The following is a 26,772-nucleotide window of genomic DNA, read 5'->3' as shown; positions in this document are numbered from 1 at the left end:
ATATTGTTTTAAGAGATATTATATATGTGGTATTTATTAGAACTCCATTAGCCATGCAGGTTTTGTCAGTCTTATTATTTAACATTTTGTATACAGTATAGCACCATCGGCATTCAGGGTGATCTACAGAGAAAGTAAAGGAATGGTCCCTGCCTCAAAGAGCTTACAGCCTCAGTTTAGGTTACTGTAACCTGACTCTGTAGGGGATACTTGTAGGGACTGGTAGTGGACCAACCATTGCAGATCTTATTGGAGGTTTGGATGTACAGGAGAATAGGTTGTATAAATGCCCATCCACCCGGGTCCCTAATGGTTGTGGATATGAACTGATATTTTGTGAGCTTGGCTAGAATCTAAACTCAGAGGTGGTTTTTAGGAGGTTTCTGGGTTCCAGTCAAAGGATTTGCAAAGCACTAATGCTTGCCTTGAAACAGATGTTGAATAGGCTACTTGGAATGCTGGGTTAGCGCACTGGCGCTTCACCTCTGGAGAGCTAATCGCGTCACAGAGCTACATTATTTGTCATTATTGGCAGCCCCGATTCAGAAAAGACCTCTTACCACTTGCTGGTCAGGACTGGAAGCTTGGCCTGTCTCTAAGCTTTGCTTACATGTGCTTAAGGGAGTGTATTTATTTCCTCAGTTTCATATGCATCAAATTCATAACTAATATTTTAATTAAACATTCAAGAGAAATATTTGGCTATGAAAATCTGGGATGTTCGCCGTTTCTCTACATACAGATATTCAGAAGTCTGGTTTCCGAAAACTATATTAAATAGTATGGTAAAGAACCTTTAATCCTACCTTTTCACAGAAAACAGAATTCAGGCTCCATATGTAGTGTCAAGGGGTGGGGGCGGGAATTTGGTAGCCTTGGTTTAATGCCGAAGGGAAAGCAATCCATATTAAGGCGCTGTCCCCTCCAAACATAAGTAGCGTGGCACAGTTTAATACAACTGGCAAGTCTTTTTTGTAGTAAAGCCAAGAACTCAGTGGTTAAGGAAATTGAATCACCCCCTCTCTCTCTTTCCAGAGGTGGTGTTTCTGCCAGGCTAAGGTCGATTTCAGGGCATTGTGTGAAAGATGAAATTTCCACCACTGCACTTGAGAAGCCTTCACATTTGTAGCCCTGTCTGTCCACTTATTTTCCCAACATGGCCAAAACAAAGTTTTCTCTTTCTGATGGGAGGGGTCAGCATTACAGATGTGCTGCCTCTGCATCTGACAGCTTTTAAATAGAGATGACGCAGACCCAAAGCCCTGGATCTGAAAGCCCCTGAATATCACAAAATGTATGGTTTGGTTCCATATGTTTCATTCTTAACGTCAGGTCCTTAGGTTCCACCCAAATGGCCTGATTTATGTATTTTCTTAAGTGCAAATTTTGATTCCATTGAAGTGAGTAGCAAACTTCAGTAGAACAAGGATTTAGCACATGAAGCCCTATTTCATGGCGCTATAACTGTTTTGATCCTCCACCTAGTTCTGGTAGAATGTATCAATTAATTTTTGGCAATGAAAAGAATGGGTTGCCTGTAGATGCCAGCTACCTTTCCCAGCATCATCTTAATATAAGTTCTGAATGTGCTGTTCTCTTTCTTGCTACTTACCTGTGCACATATGCTTTTACTGAGATGGTCACAGGCAAATAATTCTCTTGTTCATTTCCTTTTACAGAGACGAGTCAAAGATGTGATATCCCCAATTGTGTTTGAAGCAGCATACAGTCTGGGGGAACATGTGATGGGAAAGGAAGAGAAGGAACTACCTGCTCTCAAGCCCATTCTCCGCTGGAAGAAGGGAAAGAAGATAGCTCAGAGAAATCAGGTCAGGCCTTGATGGTTTCCCCCCCCCCTCCAGCGCCCCACTTCTCCATGACTCTGTTCAAAGTAAAGGAGAGAGACGTGTTATCAATTCTGAATTGGCAACAGAATTAAACATATGAAGTGATCGCCAATCTGGAAGTGTTACTGTTGTCAAAGCTTGATATTTTGCCTAAATCATTCCATTACTTCAATTCAGATTTTAGGTTGTGCTGGGTAAGTGTATGCTGCTGGTTTCAGAGTAACAGCCGTGTTAGTCTTTATTCGCAAAAAGAAAAGGAGTACTTGTGGCACCTTAGAGACTAACCAATTTATTTGAGCATGAGCTTTCGTGAGCTACAGCTCACTTCATCGGATGCATACTGTGGAAACTGCAGAAGACATTATATACACAGAGACCATGAAACAATACCTCCTCCCACCCCACTCTCCTGCTGGTAATAGCTTATCTAAAGTGATCATCAAGTTGGGCCATTTCCAGCACAAATCCAGGTTTTCTCACCCTCTGCCCCCCCCCACAAACTCACTCTCCTGCTGGTAATAGCCCATCCAAAGTGACCACTCTCTTTAAAATGTGTATGATAATCAAGGTGGGCCATTTCCAGCATAAATCCAAGTTTAACCAGAACGTCGGACGGGGGTGGGGGGGTAGAAAAAAACAAGGGGAAATAGGCTACCTTGCATAATGACTTAGCCACTCCCAGTCTCTATTTAAGCCTAAATTAATAGTATCCAATTTGCAAATGAATTCCAATTCAGCAGTTTCTCGCTGGAGTCTGGATTTGAAGTTTTTTTTGTTGTAAGATAGCGACCTTCATGTCTGTGATTGCGTGACCAGAGAGATTGAAGTGTTCTCCGACTGTTTTATGAATGTTATAATTCTTGACATCTGATTTGTGTCCATTTATTCTTTTACGTAGAGACTGTCCAGTTTGACCAATGTACATGGCAGAGGGGCATTGCTGGCACATGATGGCATATATCACATTGGTGGATGTGCAGGTGAACGAGCCTCTGATAGCGTGGCTGATGTTATTAGGCCCTTTGATGGTGTCCCCTGAATAGATATGTGGGCACAGTTGGCAATGGGCTTTGTTGCAAGGATAGGTTCCTGGGTTAGTGGTTCTGTTGTGTGGTATGTGGTTGCTGGTGAGTATTTGCTTCAGGTTGGGGGGCTGTCTGTAGGCAAGGACTGGCCTGTCTCCCAAGATTTGTGAGAGTGTTGGGTCATCCTTCAGGATAGGTTGTAGATCCTTAATAATGCGTTGGAGGGGTTTTAGTTGGGGGCTGAAGGTGACGGCTAGTGGCGTTCTGTTATTTTCTTTGTTTGGCCTGTCCTGTAGTAGGTGACTTCTGGGAACTCTTCTGGCTCTATCAATCTGTTTCTTCACTTCTGCAGGTGGGTATTGTAGTTGTAAGAACGCATTTGCTCCAACCCCTCAGACAGAGACAAACACCTACAAGATCTCTATCAAGCATTCTTACAACTACAATACCCAAATTGGTCAAACTGGACAGTCTCTACGTAAAAGAATAAATGGACCCAAATCAGATGTCAAGAATTATAACATTCAAAAATCAGTCGGAGAACACTTCAATCTCTCTGGTCACGCAATCACAGACATGAAGGTCGCTATCTTACAACAAAAAAAACTTCAAATCCAGACTCCAGCGAGAAACTGCTGAATTGGAATTCATTTGCAAATTGGATACTATTAATTTAGGCTTAAATAGAGACTGGGAGTGGCTAAGTCATTATGCAAGGTAGCCTATTTCCCCTTGCTTTTTTCTACTCCCCCCCCCCGCCCCGATGTTCTGGTTAAACTTGGATTTATGCTGGAAATGGCCCACTTTGATTATCATGCACATTGTAAGGAGAGTGGTCAGTTTGGATGAGCTATTGCCAGTAGGAGAGTGAGTTTGTGTATGGGGTGGGGGGGGAGTGTGAGAAAACCTGGATTTGTGCTGGAAATGGCCCACCTTGATTATCATGTACATTGTAGGGAGAGTGGTCGCTTTGGATAAGCTATTACCAGCAGAAGAGTGAGTTTTTGTGTGTGTGTTTTTTTGAAAAAAGGGGGTGGGGGGTGAGCAAACCTGTATTTGTGCTGGAAATGGCCCACCTTGATTTTCATACACATTGTGGGGAGAGTGGTCACTTTGGATAAGCTATTACCAGCAGGAGAGTGAGTTTGTGTGTGTGGTTTTTGGAGGGGGGTGGGGGGGTGAGAACCTGGATTTGTGCTGGAAATGGCCCACCTTGATTATCATACACATTTTAAAGAGAGTGGTCACTTTGGATGGGCTATTACCAGCAGGAAAATGAGTTTGTGGGGGGGGGAGCGGAGGGTGAGAAAACCTGGATTTGTGCTGGAAATGGCCCAACTTGATGATCACTTTAGATAAGCTATTACCAGCAGGAGAGTGGGGTGGGAGGAGGTATTGTTTCATGGTCTCTGTGTATATAATGTCTTCTGCAGTTTCCACAGTATGCATCCGATGAAGTGAGCTGTAGCTCACGAAAGCTCATGCTCAAATAAATTGGTTAGTCTCTAAGGTGCCACAAGTACTCCTTTTCTTTTTGTGTATGCTGCAGGAGAGACATTTGTCCATACTAAGGTCTGTCTTTCCTTCTTTCTTTTGCTAGTATCACGGCAGCTCTACCATGTTTTGTAGACCTGCTCTGAGTGACTTTAGGTAACATGGGGGTGAGATTCTTTACACCCCGCCCCCCCTATTCCAGCCCCTTCATGCTGTGTAAAAGAGATGGAATGGTGAAAAGGGGCTCTAAAAGCCCTGGTTCCTGCCAGGGGAGGATTTTCACCTTTTCACAGGCAGCACAGAAGACCGCTGTAAGGCTGCTTTCTGAAAACCCCCTAACAAGCCCTAGGAGTTGAGGGGTGTGTCTGAAGTGAGGCTGCCAGTGGCAGCCCTGTCAGGAGATTCCAGGGAGGCTGTAATTTAGACACAACTTCAGAGCTGTCTAAGTTATGCCGGGGGATCTTCAGCCCTCAAAGCAGCCAGGGATTGGGAAGGTGCAAAGATCACTTAAAGCTGCTGCATCCTCTCTCCCCTTGGACTGTGCGTTCTGTGCTGCACCTGCTGGAGGAGCAGCACCATATCGCCTCTGTGGTGTAGAGAACACTGGCAGCCACTGTTTGCTCCCCACAATTGTTATCCCTACCCATGCTGCATTGGTAAGACAATGGTGGGACTTCCTTCAGCAAAAGTCACGTGTAGCCATATATTGGTATGGCCCAATCTTTCTCCCATTCAGTGCAAATGGACTTTTTTCATTAGCCTCACTGGGAATAAGAGAAGCTTCTTAGTTTTCAAATACACTTTCTTTAGAAAGCTAAGATCCTTTAAAAACATCTTCATAGAGTTATACTCTCATGATAAATGGCAGGTAATTCAATGTAAAACACTTGTTTTATCTGGAAGCTTCTCAGCATTCTAGGCATTTAACAATGGATTGTCAGATCTGGTTTTAACCTATTGGAAACTTTATCAAAACTATATATTCAGCAATGCATTGTCATGCATTACGTTTCCTTCTGACTAATAATAATGATGATATGCTTTTGAAGTTTTCATGGTGCTCAAATCTGCAGGCCCCTGAGTTGAAAGACATTGAACTAAAAGTTAGCTAAACTTTGGCATTGAACTAAAAAGGCATTGAACTAAAAGTTAGCTAAAATATTCAGAGATACGTTCTTTGCGACACATAAATGTGTGTTTTGACTTGATCTAACATTTGGCCTTTAGTGCTTGAATTTATGGATATGCAGTATTCAGATAGGTGCATTTTACTTTGAAAAGTTAATTTAAAAAAATTGAATTAACTCCAATGTTGTTTAGAAATATTTTTGTAAAGAGGCTTTGCATGGCCAATATGTGCATACTGTACTCTTACAGATATAAAGTGGGAGTTAGTTGCATAGTAGAGAGCTCTTTCACATACAGCGTGGCTGAAAACTGAATCGCTTATTAAGTTACACTTTTTTAAAACCTGCATTTAACATGAGAAGGTCAGGTCTAACCCAGGGGCGCTGGGATGCAGTGTCAGATCAGTATTAAAATAGCTAGATATGCAGATTATGAAGCACAGAAAGAAAAAACATTTCGAGAATTTTCCTGACTTGTTTTCTGCTTCAATTTGGATGGGGAAAAAAGAGCTAGTTTAACAGTCCCTTCCCATGTGCCCTCCAGATGTTGAATCTCTTAATTGAGGAAGACAAAGATTTGAAGTTAGGGTGATCTCAGCTGATAAATGGGGCTGTGTTTCAGATCTTCTATGTCAGTTTCAGTGATCAAATCCTGCTGAATAGCCTTTAGGAATGGCAGTGTAATTTTAAAAAAATTAACCAAATTAATGAAAGCTTATGCTCAAATAAATTGGTTAGTCTCTAAGGTGCCACTAGTATTCCTTTTCTTTTTGCGAATACAGACTAACACGGCTGCTACTCTGAAACCTCAAAAAAGTTGTATCATGTCCCAGTTACAAATGATCTTTGAAAACCAAGTAGGATAATAGTAAGAGTAATATCAAACTAATCTAATGAAAGGACCTACTTTTTCAAAGGAACTTGTGACTTTGGGTTCCTCAACTTTTGAAAGTTGAACTTGAGACACATTAAAGACTCCAATTTTCAGAAGGTGCGTACTCAGCACTTTCTGAAAATCAGGCCCCTTTAACAAGTTGGGCACCCAAAAACTGAAGCATCCAAAGTCACTTTAGAAAATGTAGGCCAATAGGGTGTGTGTGTGTGTGTAAGTGTAAGTAATATTAGTGCCAATCACTGTGGTAATTAGATACTATATGGACAGTGACCTCTGGTTTTCAAAAATCCTGAATAAAATCATGATGATTCTGTCAACCTAGTCAAAACTGACATTTTCAAATGGAAGATATTACTACTGTCATTTTAAAAAGACATTGTAAATTGCTGTTTTCTAATCAGTACTGATGACTTATTTTTGTGAATAAATGCATAAGTAGAGCTGGACAAATCTTTTTAGCCAAAGTGTTTTTCGGCAAAAGATGCAGATTGGGCAGCACTGACAATACATGTTGAGAATTCTTGTCAATTTTGCTGAATTGTTTCAATTCAATCTAAAAATAAATATGCAAAATGTCACAATGAAACATGTTGACGTTTGTTTAAACAAAAGGTTTCATATTTTTCTTTTCAAAATTGCTGTTAAAATTTTTTAAAATCTCATATAAAAATGTGAAATTTAAATTTAAATTTTCATTTTGACTCCAAGTGATTTTTTTCTGATGTTTTGTTTTACTGAAATTTTTTAAAAAAATTTTCAGTTCCACCTGAAATAATTCAAGTTGCCAGCGAAGTGAAAAATTTATTTGCACTGAGATGGGCAAAAGTAAACAAAGGACTCTGATGTAGTAAGTCAGTGGAGTAGAGGAGATATGATTGGAAGCAGAGAGAGAGAGAGGTTTAAACTTCCATCTTTGAGAAATCTGCTTTGCTTCTGCTAGATCTGTTTGGTGCCACAAGTCATTGCGAACATCCACTTGTGGCAGGATTTGTGTATTGAGCCATATGTGTATTCACGTAATCAGATTTAGGGAGTTTAAGAGGTTTCAGAGTAGCAGCCGTGTTAGTCTGCATCCGCAAAAAGAACAGGAGTACTTGTGGCACTTTAGAGACTAACAAATTTATTTGAGCATAAGCTTCCGATGAAGTGAGCTGTAGCTCACGAAAGCTCATGCTCAAATAAATTTGTTAGTCTCTAAGGTGCCATAAGTACTCCTGTTCTTTTTGCTGAGTTTAAGTGGTCACCTCCACTGGGTGTTTGGTTTATTTTTCAGGGCTGTGATCTCCTCTGCACATTAAGAGCCTGTCTGCACATAGCTCTTCCACTGCCCATGCAGAAAGGGGTCATATGGCAGTACAGTAACCCCCCCCATCTTGCTGAGTATGGTCTCTTGGCTATACATTTAGTACCCCCTCAAGCTGTATTAACTTTTGCTTGAAATTCAGGTATATTGTGGAATCATCTTTAAAGGAGGCTTCATGTGTAACTGTCATCAGTGACAAGCATGGAAATCTGATGGCATAATCCTATGAGGAAGCTTGTGAAGCTTTTTGTCCCATAAGTTATTTTTTTCTATGTGGGAGAATGATGTGTTGACTATCATTTAAACAGAGCTATGGTATTAAATGAACACCTTGATGGGTATCTTGTATGAAATGTATTTATTCATTCATTCACATTTATGTCTAAAAGTGACTAACCTTAGCTCTAGGCACTACAAAACATTTGAATGAAAAACAAGGAGGGATTTTAAATGAGCTGCATTGGAGGGTGCACCCATCCCTATCCCTGACACAAGATCATCATGTCGTTAAAAGTAGTAACTTCAGATGGGTCTGAGCAAATGAATCTTAGCTAAAAATTGCCCTTGACAAAGCATGAAAGTGTGAGGCTGTTCTGATGAACTATATTGGACATTTGGTAGGTGATTCAAATATGGCTCTGATTTTGCAAAATGAAGTAAAATGTAATTAAGCTGGCCCAAGGGACTGCATGGCACAGAGGCTAACATCTAATTTTGCGGTGACTTGTAGATACTTTGTGTGGTGTGTGTTTGTATGTATAGATGCTTAGCAAAAGCTCTGGTTGGTATAGTATATAGGTTGTGGTAGCAAAAGCAATAGATGTGTGTGTGGGTCTAGATCTAGATACCTTGTTGAATTGTCAGGTGGCTGCTGATTAAATGGAGAAGATTCCAATTGCGAGGGTTGGAAGTGGTTAGCTAATTCATTCTCTCTCAAACATAAAATCCATGACAGGTTGATTTGGGGAGGGGAAGCAAAGGATGTTGTTTTCCCCCATAGTTGACGCATTGAAGACTTCAGGAGCCTCCCTTCCTTCCACCAGCTTCCTTGTTGCCCCTTCTTATCCTCTGCTACCTCCATTCCCTGGAGGAAAAAAAATCTCCCCCTTTATCATTTAGGAATTAAGTTGTGGTATGCTAAGTCCCAGTTTATTTTAAATAGTGTAATGAAATCACCTGCTATAGTGTGAATGGATACATCATATTTGTACTCTCACCACCAAGCTGATGCCTTATACACAAATGTTTCTAGATTTCAGGAACTGTCTTAAGCAAAACAGCTCATGGGTCATGAAGATAGGCGGGGTAGTAGAGTACATGACTTGGAGTCCAGGGCTCAGGACTCTATTCCTAATTTGCCACTTGCTCATGATGGAACTTTGGATTAGTTGCTGAACCTCTGTGTGCCTTAATTTCTCCGTTTCTAGAATGGAGTTATTAATAAAAGCCCACCTTTTATAAAGTGTTTTGAGAACTTTATTTTTTGCAAATATTTGTATTAAAAAATGAACAATGTCGTTAAACATAAATACATTAGACAATGTGATGAAACTCAGTGGTGAGGCGGAGAGGAATTTTCTTTGAGCTGGATTAGACGAGACTCTTGTGTGAATGATGACATTTTTTTTGAAAACCCAAACGTTTCCTGTGCAGGGGACAAAACAATGGCAGTACCAGATAGTATCCTGAGTGGCTTTATTGGTCAGCTACAGTATTTGACGTCTGCCAATCTGGAGCTCCTCAGCAATATGACTAAGTTTTCCTTGCTGTCTGTTTTTGGCATATCTTTCTGTAGTGAAGAAAACTGTTTAATGCCTAAAGAATGGGTCATGCCTGAGACTAGAATGATCTATATTGGGTACTTTTATGGCCTGCATTACTATAAAATAAGATTGGGAGGCACTCAGATACTAATGTATTTATCCTTGCAATTCCCCATCAAGGTAGGCGAGAAGTACTGTTGTTTCCATTTTGCAGATGGGGAAACTGAGACATGGAGAGACTCAGTGACTGGTCCAAGGTCTCCTAGGAAGTCTGTGGCAGAATAGGGACTTGAGCCCTGGTCACCTGAGTTCCAGGCTAATATCCTCAGCATCCTTCCTCACTATATAGGCTGCAGAACTCTGTTCCACTCTTATTGTTTCAGAGATCTCAGTCAAAGGTTCCTTTTGCTCCAGGAGCCTCTCCCTTTGCTCAATTAAAAATATCTTCCCTTTGGTTGTGTGGGATTCCTAAAGCAGTCAGTCCCACCCACCTCTAATTATCTGACTTTCCACTGTTCTACAGACATGGGTTTCAGTGGTCAGTATCCACCTTAAACTGGCAGTGACTGGGCACTGTCCATTCCAGGAAAACTAAAAAGGACTCCACCCTGAGTATGTACTGGCTCAGGCTGAGATTGAATTGGCCTGTTCTTTTCTGAATGGAAAAAAGGGGAAAGATTCCAGTTCAGAGCTGAATTTGAACAGCAGGTGTCCAGCTCTATTGTAACTTTGAAATGTCTGCTATTAGTTAACGAACATAAATAATAATTAATGGAGGTCACTGACTGCAGTGCGTGACATGCATATTTTGGTAATCTTATTCTCATTTAATGATGGGCGAGGCCAGTGGTGTTCCATTGTTGGACCCTCATCCCATTTATCAATATGGAAAGGGCAACATGCTGGAGATCCCATGATGCCTGTTCATGACCCCCAGGTTGAACAGCCATGCGCTAGACCAGTGGGCCATGGGTTAGACCTATTTACCATTGTGGGTCACATCCAATATTACCTGTATGGCCTTGAGGATGTCACATGGGCCGCAGCATTGTGCTGATTGGGCCGCAGGTTGGGAGCCACAGGGCTAGACCAAGTACAATAGCCTTCATGCTCAGCCGTACTATGTGTGTGTGCAGGGAGACAAAAACATGATCTCATCATATGAGGTACAGGGTACAGGATTTAAATCACCTAGAGCTGCACAATTTTTTCAGGGCATTGTAGGAAGAATCCGCTGAACTTTATCTGGATATCTGAACATTTTTACTGTGAGGATTTATGAGGTGATTTTTAAGGGGGGGCCCAATCCTTTGGGAAGGGTTGGAAGGAATTTGGCATCCTTTGGCCCTGTAAGTTTGGGGGTGGAGTCTGAAGGACAGTTCATCGGCCAGAGCTTGTGTTTTGAGTAAGGGGGTGATCTCTGGTAACCTTATTAACGTGTGTAGGTTCTTTTATTGTTTTTAATATGTTTTCTCTGTTACAATTTTACCTTAAGAATTAAATATTCTTGTTTGGAAAGACGTGTGGTAACTTAACTGTGGCAATTACACTATGTACTGTTTCTGAGGAGAGACAGACAGCAGGCCTAGTTTTGCTGGGGATATCACAGTATAAGCAAGGAGCTGTGGAGTCTGGAAATACCCCAGTCAGAGGTGCAGGAGTTAACTAAGAACAGAAACAGAAGGAAGAAAGCAACCAAGGGTGCAAGATCTCTTCAACATGCCATTCTTTAATGCCTCAGAAAATTTCAGCTTTGACAAACCTTCAGAATGGACAGACTAGAAACAATATTGTCCCAGACTTAACACTGCAATCAAACTCCACAAAGAAATTGGGGAGATATAGGTATCATCTTTGATTTGTGCTACGGGGAAACAAGAAGAGCATATCTTTAAATCTTTTGGCTTTACTGAAGACAAGCAACAAAGATAACCACAAAAGGGTTCTGATTATGTTTGATGTATACTTTATACTTCAGAGAACTGTGGTTTATGAAAAAGCATGTTTTCTCCAGAAAATTCAAGAACCAGGGAGAAAATGTTGAATGTGTTACAAGAGCTCTGCATACATTGGCTGAAAACTGATTTTAGGAATGCAAAACATGAATATATCAGAGGCAGGCTGGTTACTGGGTTAACAGATGATAACCTTTCACAACAACTACAGCTGAAGAGCAATTTAACCCAAGCCACAGCTATACGGAAAGCAACGCACTCAGAATTAGTCAGAACAAAAGGCAGGAGCAATTTGAAAAAACCTGAAACTAGCTTAGAAACTGTGAACAGACACTTGAGTATTAAAAATCATTAGCACATAATCCCTGAGGCAGGGAGAGAGAATTCCCAGACTAAGAGAGGCAAAGTCCAGCCTACATGTATAAGGTGTGGAAAAAGTCATATCCCAAGAGATGACGCATGTCCAGCCAGAGGCATACAGTGTGTAATGCATGAAATATGGACATTTTGCAGCTGTTTGCCACACCAAAGCAGTTAGGGAGTTGTCTCATATTGCAGACAGTCAAGAGCTATTGTTTCTGGGATCTATCACTTGTGATGACATAGAACCTGCCTGGAGAGAGAAACTGAATATTCGTGGCAAGACATTGACTTTAAAATTGGCTCGAGAGCTGAAATTACAGTCATCTCAGAAGGGACATACAATCACCTTCAACCCCTTCCAGAGCTGAAGTCACCTGACACAGCTCTGGCTAGCCCATAGGTATAGTTTGATTGCTATATTGCTGGGGGGAGGGGGCAGAGGTGAAAGTAAGCCGGTACGCCCCGGTATGGTGTACTGGCAAGAGCTGGTGTGCCGTACAGGGGTGGATCGGCTTCCCCAGGCTCAATTTAAAGGGCCTGCAGCTCCCAGCAGTGGTTGGAGCCCCCAGCCCCTTAAATTGCTGCCAGAGCCCCGCTGCCAGAGCCCTGGGGTAGTGGCGGTGGGGCTGGGGTGGCGATTTAAAGGGCCTGGGGCAGTAGCGGTGGCTGAGCCCTGGGCCCTTTAAATCGTCCCCGGAGCCCCACTGCTGCTTCCCCAGGGCTCCGGCAGGCTCCAGGGATGATTTAAAGGGCCTGGGGCGGTAGTGGCAGCCGGAGCCCCATCCCCGGAGCCCTGCTGCCGGAGCCCTGGGGAAGCAGCAGCGGGGCTCTGGGGACGATTTAAAGGGCCCAGGGCTCCGGCTGCTGCTACCGCCCAGGGCCCTTTAAACCGCTGCCAGAGCCCCCGGCTGCTGCTGTTACCCCGGGGAGAGGGAAGGAGGCACTTGCCAGTACAGGATGGGCTAGGGCTGGCTCTGACCTCCCTCAGCCCCGCCCCTTCCAGGGGCCAGAGCCGGCCACAGCCCAGCCCCGTACCGGTAAGTCACTGGACTTGCCCCCCATGCCGCAGGGGTGAAAGTAAAGCGCATGTGCAAACACACATGCTCACACATGTGCATGCTGAAGCCAGTTTGCTTGGCTCAGGAGCTGCATGTAAGCAGTGTCAGGATGAGCTCCACCCTGACATCTGGTGGTGAGGTGTGGCAAGTTGTGGAAAAGAACTTCAGGGGCCGATCTCATTTGCATAGGCACACCCACCACGCCTAGAATGAGACCATAGCTGCCCAAATGGTCACTTTGGCTGCTGTGGGATCCCCAGTGTCTCTGTTATTGGGGCAGGAAGAATAAATTGTTATTACCCTGATTATGGGAACTGTGCTTGGAACTGTACGTGGCCTTTTGTTATGATGGAGGGATTCACCATCAACTAAGTAGCACTCGCTAGGCAAGGGTCATGGGTTCCAAAACTGTGTGAATGGAGAGAGGCTGGGGACAAGTATTAATACTTGGTGGCATGGGCCCCTTGGTGAGGGCCTTACATGCTAATTGCACTTCCTCCTCTCTCCACTGTGGAATATCAGAGCTAATTTTGATTTCATTAGAAGTCTAGTTATAGGCTGCTGAGCTCACTTTGGGCTGACAGTGCACCAGCACTGGGGCTCCCCTACTATAAGCTGAATTCACCTAAGAGCTGAAATCACTGAGTGTTGTGTTAAGTAGTGGGGGAGCCTGAAGATATATTGTGGAGCAGTTTGACGCGGAGCAGTATGTGGATGGCAGGAGCTGCTTGTGGGCTGTGGAGCTGAGCGAAGGAGTTTGTGGGGCGGCTGGCGGAGTGGAGCTATGGAGCCATGGGGCGGTCAGCTTCAGATCACATAAGGTGCCTCTTACCCCCGTCCCATTTCCACCCAGGTTGGGAGGTAAAGCTCCGCAGATAAACTTTCGAACTCTGGGGCTGCCCTGACCAGGGACAGAGACTTTTGGGGCATTGGACTTTTGGGACTTTGGGTGATTTGGGGTTGCTGGACTCAAGAACCAAAGGGAAAAGGGCATGCCCCAATTTGCCTGGGGTGGGTTTTTTGTTGCTCATGGGTTGTGTTATGAATCCTGTTGGTGGTGTTTCCCCAACATAATGCCACATTGTTTCTCTCTGTGATTAAAAGGCTTTTGCTTTTTTTTTTGCTTTTTTTGGAAGAAACACTCAGACTATGTGCTTGCGAGAGGGGAAGTATTGCCTCTTGGAGGCGCCCAGCGGGGGTGGTATATATTTGTCCCAGGTCACTGGGTGGGGGCTCGAGCCGGTTTGCATTGTGTTATTGGAATGGAACCCCTAGATATTGAACCCGGCCCTTGTTGCTGCCAACTCTGACGGGCAGAAGGGTTACATGCAGAAGTGCCCTAAAAGTGTGTGTGTGTGTGGGGGGGTCCACAGGTGCTCGAACCATGGCTACGCCCCCCATGCCGCACTGCCCCGCCCCCAGCCTCTGCCCTCATGCCTTCTTCCTGAGCCCCTGCCTCATGCTGCCCCTTCTCACTGAGGCCCCACCCCTGCACCACCTCTTCCCCCCAAGACATCCCTCCTTTCTGCTCCTCCCCCCATCGCACTGCCTTGGCCCCCTCTCCCCCATTCTGGTGTCCCTGCCTTGGCTCACTGGCGCTCTCTCTCCCCATCTGCAGTGGGTACCTGGGCTGCTGGTGCTGGGGTGTGTGTGTGATGGGCTGGCTTAACGGGGAAGCCCCAGCTGCTGCTGGCGGCCACTCCAGCCCCGGCTGCTGCAGCGATGTCGCTGCTCTGATGCTGCTGCGGACACCTCCCTGCTATGGCTGCTACATGCCTGGGGCCCTGCTTCCCCCCCGCCCACTCCTGTATCCCCTTCTCTTCCCCATCCCCTCCCCCTTCCTCTGCCCACTCTCTGCTACCACATCCCATCCCCTTCTCTTCCCCCTGCCCTATCCCACTGTCTTTTCTCCCCATCTTTCTTGCCCCACCCCACCCTCCTTATCCTGCTTTCTCCCCCTTTCCCTCCCCCCCCCCGACTTACCATTGTACAGGCAACAAGCAGGCACTAGGAGACAGGAGGCAGCTTCCAGCTACTGAGGCAGGGGCCTGGAGCACAGAGAAAAAGCTGCTCTGTCACCCTCCCCGCAAGCCGAAACGTGCCAGGGGCAGAGGGGAGGCACAGCGTGGGAAGGACAGAGCTCCCCTCCCAAAGCAAGCCCTGCAGGGCAGCTCACTGCTCACGGAAATGGGGTGGGGGGAAGTGGCACGTGATCCTGCATGACCTCCCCCCCGCCCCCACCCCACACCTCCTTCTGTTTGGTGGGTAATGCTCCCCGTACATTCCCCCAAACTGAGCCCATGGGCTAGCCCTGGAGGTATGCAGAACAGCATGAGCCAGTTCATCACAGAAACCTCTTACAAGGACAAAACCTTTGCATTCAGAGTGCACAAGATCAAAGACAGACAACCTTCTCAGTCTCCTCATGGCTGCTGTGATGGGCCTAGTGAGAAAGATGGAAGAACTTGACAGAGGATTTGATGATATTGGACTTTTGAGAAGAGATTCAATCCAAATCAACTTGAGACAATGTTGTACCATACAGTGTTCAAACATTTCTTCCTGAGGATCCTTGGAAGAAACTAGCTGCAGATTTATGGAGATTCCGGGGGTATCATAACTTGTAGTCGTGGACTATTTTTCTAGGTATGTAGAAGTAATGTACTTGAAAGACAAAACATGTGGCAGTGCTATTGAGAAACTTAAGTATACTTTTGCTCACTTCGGTATTCCAGAACAATTAGTGATGGACAATAGCCCACAATTCACTTCAGCAGAATTCAAATGATTCCAAATGAAATATGATTTTGATCATATTACTAACATCTCACATTATCCACAAGTCAGTGGAGAGGCTGAGAGGTGTACAGGCAGCCAAGAACTTCCTGCAGCAGATCAACACCAGAAGCAGCTAATGGATGTAGTCCAGCAAAACTCATGATGGGAAGAAAATGCAAAAACGACCGATCCAACTTTGCAAAAGAACCTGTCTCCAGAGTGACCAGACATGAAAACAGTAGCCAAATCAGATAAAAAGACTAACAGCTTACACATACTTTTACAACGGTTATCTCTCAGAGACCTGCTAGGTCTAGAACCAGTGTCTGGGTTCATGTCATATTGGATAGAGAAAGAGGATGGACAACTCCTGCTGTCATGAAGAAAAAGAAATTGGTACCCAGATCATATGTAATTGAGAACAACAGTGGAGAGTTCAACAGAAATCATTGACATCTACACTGTGTTCCTCAGAAACAACAATCAGCAGAGCAAACTCTACAGATGACAGATGCAGAACAACAAAACGACGACTCAAGGATTCCAAACCAACCACAGCTAGTCGTTGCACCTAATGGACAGCCAGATGACCATTTCTTACACATTCAGGTTGTGTAATTGGAAAACTGGTATGATACAGAACTGCTTAACAGACTGATATGTACCGACCTTCAAAGACTGTTTGATGGTGTAAACATTGTAAATGGTAGGAATATAGAAATTAAAGGGGGGATGTAATGGAATGCAAAACTGTAGCATAATGCTCAACAGCTAGGTGTCACTGTGCATAAAATACCTTATTTAAATGAACTTCAGCCATACCTGGCAGATCACTGATTCCATGACTTTCAGACACCTCTGTGACATTTTCCCACCCTGGGGTGGCAGGCCGGAGATGTCAGCTAGTGGGCGGGACCGCGGAGCTCCCGGCCGCCATGGGTGACGGGTGCTGGACCCCGTCTTCCTCAGTGGGGCTCGGGGTCTCTTCGCTTCCCCCTCCCCCAGCTCGGGCTTCAGTCCTCCCCCTGTCAACCCCATTTTGTCATGGTTATTTTTAATAAAAGTCAGGGACAGGTCAAAGGCTTCTGTGAATTTTTGTTTGTCTGTGACCTGTCCGTGACTTTTTTACTAAAAATAACGGTGTCAAAATCTTAACCTCATTTATGATCAACCCATCTGGTGTGTATAAGCAAGCTCTGTGACCAGTCCATATCTGGTCCAGAAGAACATGAAGATACATTTTTGCTTGATGATTTATACTTACTAATTGCTAGATAGCAGCTTTGGTTAGGGAGCTTTTTCCAGACAGCTAATTTCCTTGGAGAGCACCTCTTCCTCTTGTTTGTCCAGTTTTCTATCTTTTTGTTGTTGTTAGGTAGATATGTCCATGTTTAATATATTATTGCTTCATCAAAGGATACAAAGCAAGGCCCTGCTGAAATCCAAAGCCAGCTTTTGTGGAAAGGAGAAACGATTGTGTTTGGCTTTAAATGATATGATAAATGGTAGTATATGAGTACTGAGCCTTAGGTACACAATTTTCCTCTCAGCACATTCACTGAACAAATTCATTTCCCTCCACCTTTCCCCAATTAGAGGAGTTCTTATATGCTTTAGTTTAATAAAATAATAATTGCTGGCCATTCTCTCCCCCCCCCCCCCCATTTTCCTATGCTAACCCGTTGTAAATGTGAAGCTCTTTTCTTTGTGTAACACTGCTTCATGGGAACACCTGGAGCCCTGGGCGAGCTCCCTAGCTGATTTCACCCTTCTTCCTCCCCTCCCTGCACCCGCCACCCACACTGTTCTGACTTGGCTGTTTTATTTAATAGGAGGATTCTTCTGATCATTTATAGCCCCTGTGGAGTTCACTCCCCTGGATTGAATTTGCTTGACTATTTTCCTAGACATATTCTCTAAATAATTTGTTCTTATTTTAGCCAGTGCATGTAATTAAATCCTGGAAGGCTTTCAGGAACGTTAATTGCTTTTCTTGAGGGAATTGAATTCAGGCTTTTGCACCTGACTCTATGGGATATTTGATTTAATAGACAAGTTTATCATAGGGACATAGAGTTTAAGGCCAGAAGGGACCACCAGATCAGTCTGACCTCCTGTGTATCACAGGCCACCAACACCACTGAGCACTCACACACAAACCCAACAACCAAAATTAGACCAAACTGTTACAGTACTCAGGACATTAAACTATTATGTGCCACAGGCAGAAAATAGGAGGAACTGAAGTACACCAATGCCTAAAGTTCCTTCAATGGCAGGGAAATGATCAGGTGGGACATAGCCAGATGGTCCTGGCAAATGACCCACCTGATCACCTTCCCAACCTTACATATGGCAGTCAGTTAGACCCTGAGCATGTGAGCAACAGTCAGACTGCCAAAGTTCCAGAAACAGTCTGGTGAAGCGGAGGGTGGCTGGGTGGTTTCAGGAACTACTACTTTACCTTGTGATCAGTAGATATTTCAATCTAATAGCTTCGCTTTTAAGGGCAAATTGAAAATGTGTGGCCAAGATTTTAAAAAAATTGAGACCTAAAATTAGGCTTATAAGGGCCACATTTAGGCGCCTACATACGTGGCCTGATTTTTAAAAAATTTAGATTGAATTTCCAGTCACTGAAGGATGGATTCTGCTGCCTTTACTCACCTTGAGTAGCATCATGGGACTACATGTGGAACAAGGTGTGTCGGCTCAAAGTGGGTAAAGGTCGCAGAATCTGGTTCTGAATGACCTGGCCATTGTCTGATCCAAACTAAATGAAAAGGTTGGGTTTTGAGGAGTTACTCCTTTTTTTTCTCCCTATCCTCCTCAAGACTCCCACGTTCGCTGCCCAGTTGCTCTAGAAGGAAGGAAGGACCCAGCTCTTTCTGAAACCTAACACCAAGAACTTTTAGGGCTTGGGGCTTATTTTGGGGAAGGCCCCAGATTTCCAGATGCTTATCTGAATTTCTTGGGGGTTGAGATCTCACAAGAATTCATTTATTTTATGTTTTTATTTGTTGCAAGATTTGTGATATTTTCTCTTTCAGGTTTGGCTAGAAATACTACAAACACAGACTTTCTCATGGTGCTATATTTAAGTCGTTCCACTTCTGTTTGTAGAACTAGGAAGTAGAGAGACGTACGCAGAAATGATAAGTAACTGGGAAAGGGAAGAGGGGGAAGAGCGTGACCTTTCTCAAACTTCTAAACAAAAGTTTGGCTAGCTCAAGGTTCCAGTCCATCCTTGTTTTTATCCAACTTGGTTGGTTCATCCTGAACTACTGCACACTGCTTATATGAGCTGGTATATTGGCCAGGACTCCAAGGTTAAGTACTTATTCTGTTTTTTGAAAGTAACATGGAGTTTGGTTAGGGCACTAGTCTGGGACTTGGGAGACCTGGGCTCATTTCCCTGCTCTTCCACAGAATCCCTGTGAGGCCTTGGGCAAATCACTCTTTGCCTCAGTTCCCCATCTGTAAAATGGGGATAACAGCACTGCCCTATCTCAGAGGGGTGTTATGAGGAGAAATACTAGAACTAGTTGGAAATTTTCCAGTGGAGTGTTTTTCTGCTGGGAAATGCCAATTTGTTGAAATTGACACATTCTGTGGGAACATGTCAATTTCAATGAGATTTCCACAAAAGCCACCCAGCTCCTCAGCAACTGCAACCTGCCGAAGCTGCTTCTGTCTGTTCCAGCCAGCTTAAATTTTCCCTGGCTCCCATGGCTGGTTTCTCACTGGAAATTTTTCCCTCCCAATCCATCATGATTTGCGGGAAAGATGCTGCATAGGTCTTAGTGTCCCCCCTCCCCCCCCTCAGGAGAAGGGGGTCACCTCTGCACAGTTCTGTGTTGGGGAGCTTGGACCATCTTTCCTTCTCCCTCCCCAGTACTACAATACCTGTGAAGATGCGCCTGGCATTTAACTGCTGTTGGTTTGAGTTTCTCTGGCATAAGAAAATGTTACTAATGTTTGCAAGGTAGTTAGGCGTCTGCTACGCTTTAGGTTTGAGTGGTTTAAATGGGCAACGATTTATCTGATCAATAATTGTAGGAAACTTAGTACCTGCTCTTTTGACTTGAAGAACCAAGCCAATAGATGTAATAACAAAAGTTTGGGATTGTTACCCAGTTCCTTAAATTCACTTAAAATGCTATATTTTTAAAATACAGCTGATATATTTGGACATGCGGCACGTTTTTAGTAAGTTTCTGAATTTTACAGAGATACAATATACAAAAAATAAACTGTAGGGTGAGATGATTTTACAGGTAACGCTCCTTTTTCCTTGAGAGCTCAAACCACCTTTAATGTACTTAGACACATCAGCAGTTAGGGCCAAATTCTGAGCAGGGGAGCAAAACCCATGGAAAATGTTTTTTCTCTGAGGATTAGAGGGATTGCCAGTCGATTGTACCTCATTTTGAGGGCCACAGCTCATCTTAGTCCCATAATTCCATACTTTCCACATAAATCCTGTGTACCCTTACATTTGTTGTTGGAAATTATTTACTTAAGAAATAATGTATCATGTGACTGAGGTACCAGAAAATGTTGTTTACACTAAAGGAAATCCCAAGCATTTTAAGTGTCCTGCATGAATAATTTTTTGAGTTCCTCTTTTTGGATCTTTGTCTTTAAGTGGTTGGAGGTTGTGAAATGTGTAAAATGCAGGGAGATGGAATTCTTTGCCCCAAATGGCCTGGTTGTCTGTGCAATTGGGCAGTGGTCTCTGTTCTAAGCAATGGGAGAAGTAGTCATCATATTCCCCCAATCTCTTAACAGGATATACAGACTCAATGGATCCATGCTGTTGTCGGACACTGTGGACATGCTCCTGTCATATCCCCAATACACCGACCACTGACTTCCACATTTAGATGTGGAGAATTGCCAGCAAGCTGTACTTGGCCACACTTAGGGGAATGTGGCATTCTTAAGCACTTACCCTCTCCTGCCTGCCCTTTTGCTTACCTAGTGGAAAGGTGCCATCTCTGTTGCCACTGAAGCTTTGTGTGCCCATGCACAGTGCTGCAGAATCTTGGTCCTTTTCCTCTCTTCATTTTCCCAATCCATTTAATTTGATAGCTGCATTGTCAACTCCCAGTGGGTTTTACAAACATTCAAGAGGCTTGACTGTAGTTCTGTTATTCTGGCATTATTTTTATGGTCAGTAATTTGAAAGTCAGAATTGCATGCTTTGCTTAAAGGAATGATGTATTTTGCTAGTATAAACAACATGATGACAAATGGGTAAAATTTTACTTTGTTTATAGATGAGTGAATTGGTTTGATGAATATGTTCTGGTACCTCAAACTCTACACCAACCCAAGTCTTTCCCAGGGTTATGAAAGAGTTTCGTTCAATTATTTTCCACATTTATATATATATATTTTTCGTTCATACTATTTGGAACCAGAAACAGGAGTGCCAAAAATATGGGCTAGGATGTGATTATAGCCTGACCAGAAACAGGAATGTGCTGAAGAAAAGCCATGAGAGTCTGTTTCTGGTGAGCTTTCCAATTCAGTCTGACAGAGTCTAAGAGCTCTAGATAAAGAGAAGATTTGACTGCCTCTGAATCGCTTGAACTTCGCTCCTCAGTACTTTGTATCATGACCTTCGAGTGTTCTTAATTTTACTGAAATACATTGCTTTGGGAAGAGGAGTCTGATTATACCAGAGTCCCCCACTATAATAGCTTTCTCCTCTGTTTTTTACAGACTATTTTTGAGAGGAATTGTCAATCAGATGATTGTGCTGCTGATTTGAAACTTCAGGGTAAATTATTGCTGTCTAGGTGAGTGAATTATACTTTTTTCTTGTTCTTTCTTGTACATACTTGTATGTAATTGATTTTAATTAAGGGCACAGTGAAAACCCAATGTAAAGATCCACACCTTGTATATGCAACTTCTTGCACGACATGCAGATTATTATTAATTATATTATGATAGTACCTAGAGAGAGACTGAGATCAGACCCCTGTTATGCTAGGTATTGTGCATGCCCAAGACAGTCACTGCCTGAGAGAGTTTACAATCTGAACAGACAAAGGCGGGGAGGGGAATTAGAAGCACAGAAATATGAAGTGACTTGTTTTAAGTCCCATAGTAGGTCAGTGTCAAAGCATAGGTTTTCTGTCCAATGCCATCTCCACTAGATCATGCTGCCTCTCAAAGAAGGTGATGACAAAGTAAAGCTGCGTGAAGCATCTCCATTTTCCTTAGTAAAAATTTGTTTAAAAAAAATCTCAAAATATTGCAAATGTCATAAAATCCTTTGTGGTGTTAAAATTTTATCCTACTCCCCTTTAATTCCTTAAATTCGTAGTCTCTGCAGAATTATTTGTCTTCATTTGTCAGTTTCACAATCATTTTGTCAATATTTAGAGAGCTTTTCCTTTTAACTCCACTTTTCATCTCACATGGTAAAACTCGCCAAGTGGCACTGATGTGAGGTTTTTCTTTTGTCTCATTTGGCTTATGATCCAAGAAAAAGGCATATTGTATTGCTTGGTCAGGATGTGCTTATTTCATTTCTGGATTTTTTTCAGGTTAAAGTTGAACCTTATGTATCATTTCTGTTTCCTTTTTCCTAGCATTTTTAGCTCACTTTTAGGGAGTGAAATGCTGATCTGAAGTATTTAACCATGTTTCAGGTGTTTTGCTGTTTGATGCAGATGTTGTCTGTGAAACCCTTAGCTCTCAGGCCAGGAAAGAATAAGTCAAAAACAGTAAAGTCAGCAGATCTAAAAGTATTTTGCACAACTCTACAGTGTTTTATAGTTGTAACTAGAGATAGGCCTGAACCAAAACCCTGAAAGCAAACTCTGAGAAACTATGACCAGCTCCAGTTCTCATTGAAGTAAGCAGGAGTATTTCCATTGACTAACTGGGAGTTGGATTGGGTTCTCAAGCTATGGATTCCAAGCTTGCAGTTTGCCTTTTACCCCCCACCCTCCAAACCTGGACTTGTTACCTTATACAGAATGTTAGAGGTGTACAAAATACACACTGGAGAACTGTGTTTTATTTCCCCCCCTCTTCTTCAGATCAGAGATAATCCAGAAAACTAGGGGACAAATCCTGAAGACACTTACTTGCTATGAGTCAGTCCTCTGAAGTCATGGCAATAAGCAATATAGTTAGTAGTGTTTGGGGGATTGCTAGTTCCTTCAGCTGTCTAGATTTAAGCCTGATTTTATTATTTGAAAAATAAGCTGTCGATTTCCCCTAAACAAATAAAAACCATGACTGTAAAACGAGTATAAGGTATTCTAAAACAAGACAACATTGATACAGCAAGTGCTGATCAAACCTCTCAGTTCTTCATTTTAGTTCATCTCTGAGTTACTATTTGAAATATACAGGATGTCTTCAAATAGATAACATATTCTGTTGATTGCTCTTGTGTTTAACCTCCAAGACTGTCCGTTTTCTGTTTTTAGAAAACACCTATAACTTTCTTCCATCTAAAGAAATTAAAATATGTATTATTATTGCCTGTTTAAAATTCAAAGGCTGCTCTGGATTCTGGTTTTGCATAGGTTGGAAAAGGTGCCTATCCTGTATAGTATGACTAATTTCTCATACACGCAATGCCATATGCTGAAAGATTGTATATAAGCATTTTTTTTTGTAATTCTTCCTGTCTACGTAACAGAAGTTGTTACAGACCTTCAGTCATTTCCAATGCTTATACACCAGAATGAATTGAAGTATTTACAGGATCATTGCTTTTTTGTACTAGACATTTTTGGACCTGATTCTGTTCTCATGTACACTGGAAAAATTGCTCCATTTATGTCTATACAGTTCCATCAATGTAAAAAAATTGGTATAAGTGGAAGGCCATTAGTTTCTCATTGTAAATATTTCTGGTTTGTATCCTTTTCAGTAACCTCAACACTTAAGAGTCATAAGGTATACACAGTGCTAAATGCTTTACAGTACATTGTTTTTTTTCACATCATATACTGCAAATTTTCTAAGTAGAACATCTAACTCTCAAAGATTAGGTTACCATCATGAGAATTAATTGTAGTGATCACCATTATACCGTGAGGTACCACACACCAACTCTGTTCTGGGGCTACACAAGGAATGAATTTGACCCAGTGAGAACTACATAGTAAAAACGTCATCCAGTGCTTTGGAAATGTACCCCTAGATGGCATACGCTTAACAAGCATATTTAACTAGGTAACAAGAAACAAAAATAATAGCTTGTTGGCAAGAGCCAGCAGGTCTGCTCTGAATTTCTTTGTAGCTTTTTATTGACTAAGATGCTTTGGGTACAGATTATCTTCCCTTGTTCAATATTTAGGCTTAGCAGAATTTAACTGTCAACATGGCATGTCAAAATATACTAAGTAATTTTCCTTAGGCAAACTTAGAGTTTGATTTATCTGTGAATTTTGATGGTCATCAATGGAAATATATTTTCATTTGTATGCATGTACAGTACAATTGATGTTTGCTGACGTTTACTGAAAAAATCAACTACCTCCAAGCTAGGCTGTGAAGCAATTAAAAACATTAATCATGATTAATTGCACGATTAAACAATAATAGAATACCATTTATTTAAATATTTTTGGATGTTTTCTACATTTTCAAATATATTGATTTCAATTACAACACAGAATGCAAAGTATACAGTGCTCATTTTATATTTATTTTTGGTTACAAGTATTTGCACTGTAAAAAATCAAAAGAAATAGTATTTTTCATTTCACCTAATACAACTACTGGAGTGAAAACTCTTTATCATGAAAGTTGAACTTACAAATGTAGAATTATGTACAAAAATAACTGCATTTAAAAATAAAACATTGTAAAATTTTAGAGCCTGCAAGTCCACTCAGTCCTACTTCTTGTTCAGCCAATCGCTCAGACAAATAAGTTTGTTTACATTTGCAGGAGATAATGCTGCCTGCTTCTTGTTTACAGTGTCACCTGAAAGTGAGAACAGGCATTCGTATGGTATAGCCAGCATCACAAGATATTTATGTGCCAGGGTGCACTAAAGATTCATATGTCCCTTCATGCTTTAACCACCAATCCAGGGTACATGCATCCATTCTGATGATGGGTTCTGCTCGATAACCATTCAAAGCAGTGCGGACCAGCACATGTTCACTTTCATTATCTGAGTCAGATGCCACCAGCAGAAGGTTGACTTTCTTTTTGATGGTTCAGGTTCTGTAGTTTCCGCATTGGAGTGTTGCTCTTTTAAGACTTCTCTAAGCATGCTCCACACCTCGTCCCTCTCAGATTTTGGAAGGCACTTCAGATTCTTAAACCTTGGGTTGAGAGCTGTAGCTATCTTTAGAAATCTCACATTGGTACCTTCTCTGCATTTTGTGAAATCTGCAGTGAAAGTGGTGTTCATTTTGGGAACATGTGCTGGGTCATCTTCCGAGACTGCTAAAACATGAAATATATGGCAGAATACAGGTAAAACAGAACAGGTGACATACAATTCTCCCCCAAGGAGTTCAGTCACAAATTTAATTAACCCATAATATTTTTTAACAAGTGTCATCAGCATGGAAGCATGTCCTCTGGAATGGTGGCCAAAGCATGAAGGGACATATGAATGTTTAACATATCTGGCACGTAAATACCATGCTATGCTGGCTACAAAAGTGCCATGCAAATGCCTGTTCTCACTTTCTGGTGACATTGTAAATAAGAAGAAGGCGGCATTAACTCCTGTAAATGTAAACAAATTTGTTTGTCTTAGTGATTGGCTGAAGAAAAAGTAGGACTGAGTGGATTTGTAGGCTCTGAAGTTTTACATTGTTTTGTTTTTGAATGCAGTTATGTAACAAAAAAATCTATATTTTTAGTGGGTCTTCAATAGACCCGCTAAATTGACAGTGCTGCATCGATTACAGCAGTGCCGATCTACTGGTAAGCATAGATATAGTCTTAAGCTGGAAATGATGCTGAGTTTGTGGCATGTTCTACTTTTGACTGTTTTTGCATGTGGGTCAGGTGTGCAGTACACTTGGAAATGATGCCACTGCATATATCAACGCCCTCCACTGGGGATGGGACTCAGCACGTGCAGGGAGAGTGCTTGAAGATGGTAAACTATGGAAAAATTCGAACCATTTCAAAAACTTTTGGGTTTGATTTCATGTCTGGGCGTGGGCAATATTCTTTGTGGGGCCTGGTGAACAGGTTCACTAATGCCTGAAATAAACTGAAAGGTTATTATAGAACATCCTCAGAAACATGTCTTGAGGGCCTGGGTAAAGTCCTGTACATTGAGGCAGAGAAGAGACACTCAGTTGTACTAAATAGAAAGGAGATAATTTTGGAGGCTACGGATCATAGACAGATCCTCCCCTGCTCCTCCATTGCAGCTTTCTAGCTCCCAGAGTAATTTAACACAACCTGTGCGGTTAGTGTCACTTCAGAGGGTCTTTATAAGTTCTGGTCTGGATGAATCAGTCATGGAAGGGGCTGCCTGCGCTCCAGGTAAATAGGGAAGTGGGAACTGAGAATCATTGGTTGCAACTCTTTGTCTTGGGGAAAACAGAAGCTGGGCGAGATGGAAGCTGTGGTTGGGAACTTAAAGTGACCAGGGCACAGAGACACTGTCTTTACATATGTGCAGCAGCAGATACACATGGCTATGATGTAGCCATGGTCGAGCATAGAAAAGACATCTATCTTGAACCGCCCGTTGCAAATCATCTTCCTTCAGTAAGAGTCAATATGGGAGGATTTAGGCTTCTTAAATCCCTCAGAATTGCAATTTCCAACCTCCTTGGTGGTCGGCCTTGTAGTCTACTTCCTTTGACCGCAGCTCTATAAAGCTTCTGTAAAATCATACCTTCATCTGCATGTTTGATATGACTCCACCACTGCAGTTGTCTTATTCCCAAGTGGTACAGGACTGCAATTTGCTGGGCTCATCTAAGTATCTCCTCTCTACATACATGACCCCACTTCAAATCTATTTTCCTTAAACTAAAGAAACAAAAACATGACCTTTTAACACGTTGGTTGGGAACGGTCTCTGCACCAACATCTTAGAATTGCTGTGTTAGTGCGACGTAGTGACTGACTGTGGAGACTGCAAAATCCAGAAAAGGGTTGCATTTAAAAAATGATGGGCTGATAGTATACATACAATATA

At 42.6% G+C, this 26,772-nt stretch overlaps 1 protein-coding gene across 3 annotated transcripts in view; it reads left to right on the top strand.

The window, feature by feature from the left end:
* The window catches only part of ITGA9 (integrin subunit alpha 9), a 294,601-nt gene that overhangs the window by 146,853 nt on the left and 120,976 nt on the right, over positions 1–26,772 (top strand). For all 3 annotated transcript variants that reach the window (XR_012157453.1, XR_012157452.1, XM_073332985.1), the window contains exons 16-17: positions 1,680–1,829; positions 21,339–21,415. Coding sequence is in view for 1 of the 3 variants with exons in the window: in XM_073332985.1 (XP_073189086.1) it covers positions 1,680–1,829; positions 21,339–21,415 (227 nt within the window). In the remaining 2 variants the exon portion in view is untranslated. The remainder of the gene's footprint in view (positions 1–1,679; positions 1,830–21,338; positions 21,416–26,772) is intronic.

This window comes from Lepidochelys kempii, chromosome 2 (assembly GCF_965140265.1).
Source record: "Lepidochelys kempii isolate rLepKem1 chromosome 2, rLepKem1.hap2, whole genome shotgun sequence".
In the NCBI taxonomy this organism is placed as follows: Eukaryota; Metazoa; Chordata; order Testudines; family Cheloniidae; genus Lepidochelys; species Lepidochelys kempii.
The sequence above is the reverse complement of the archived record's forward strand: the minus strand, read 5'-3'. Positions and strand labels throughout refer to the sequence as shown.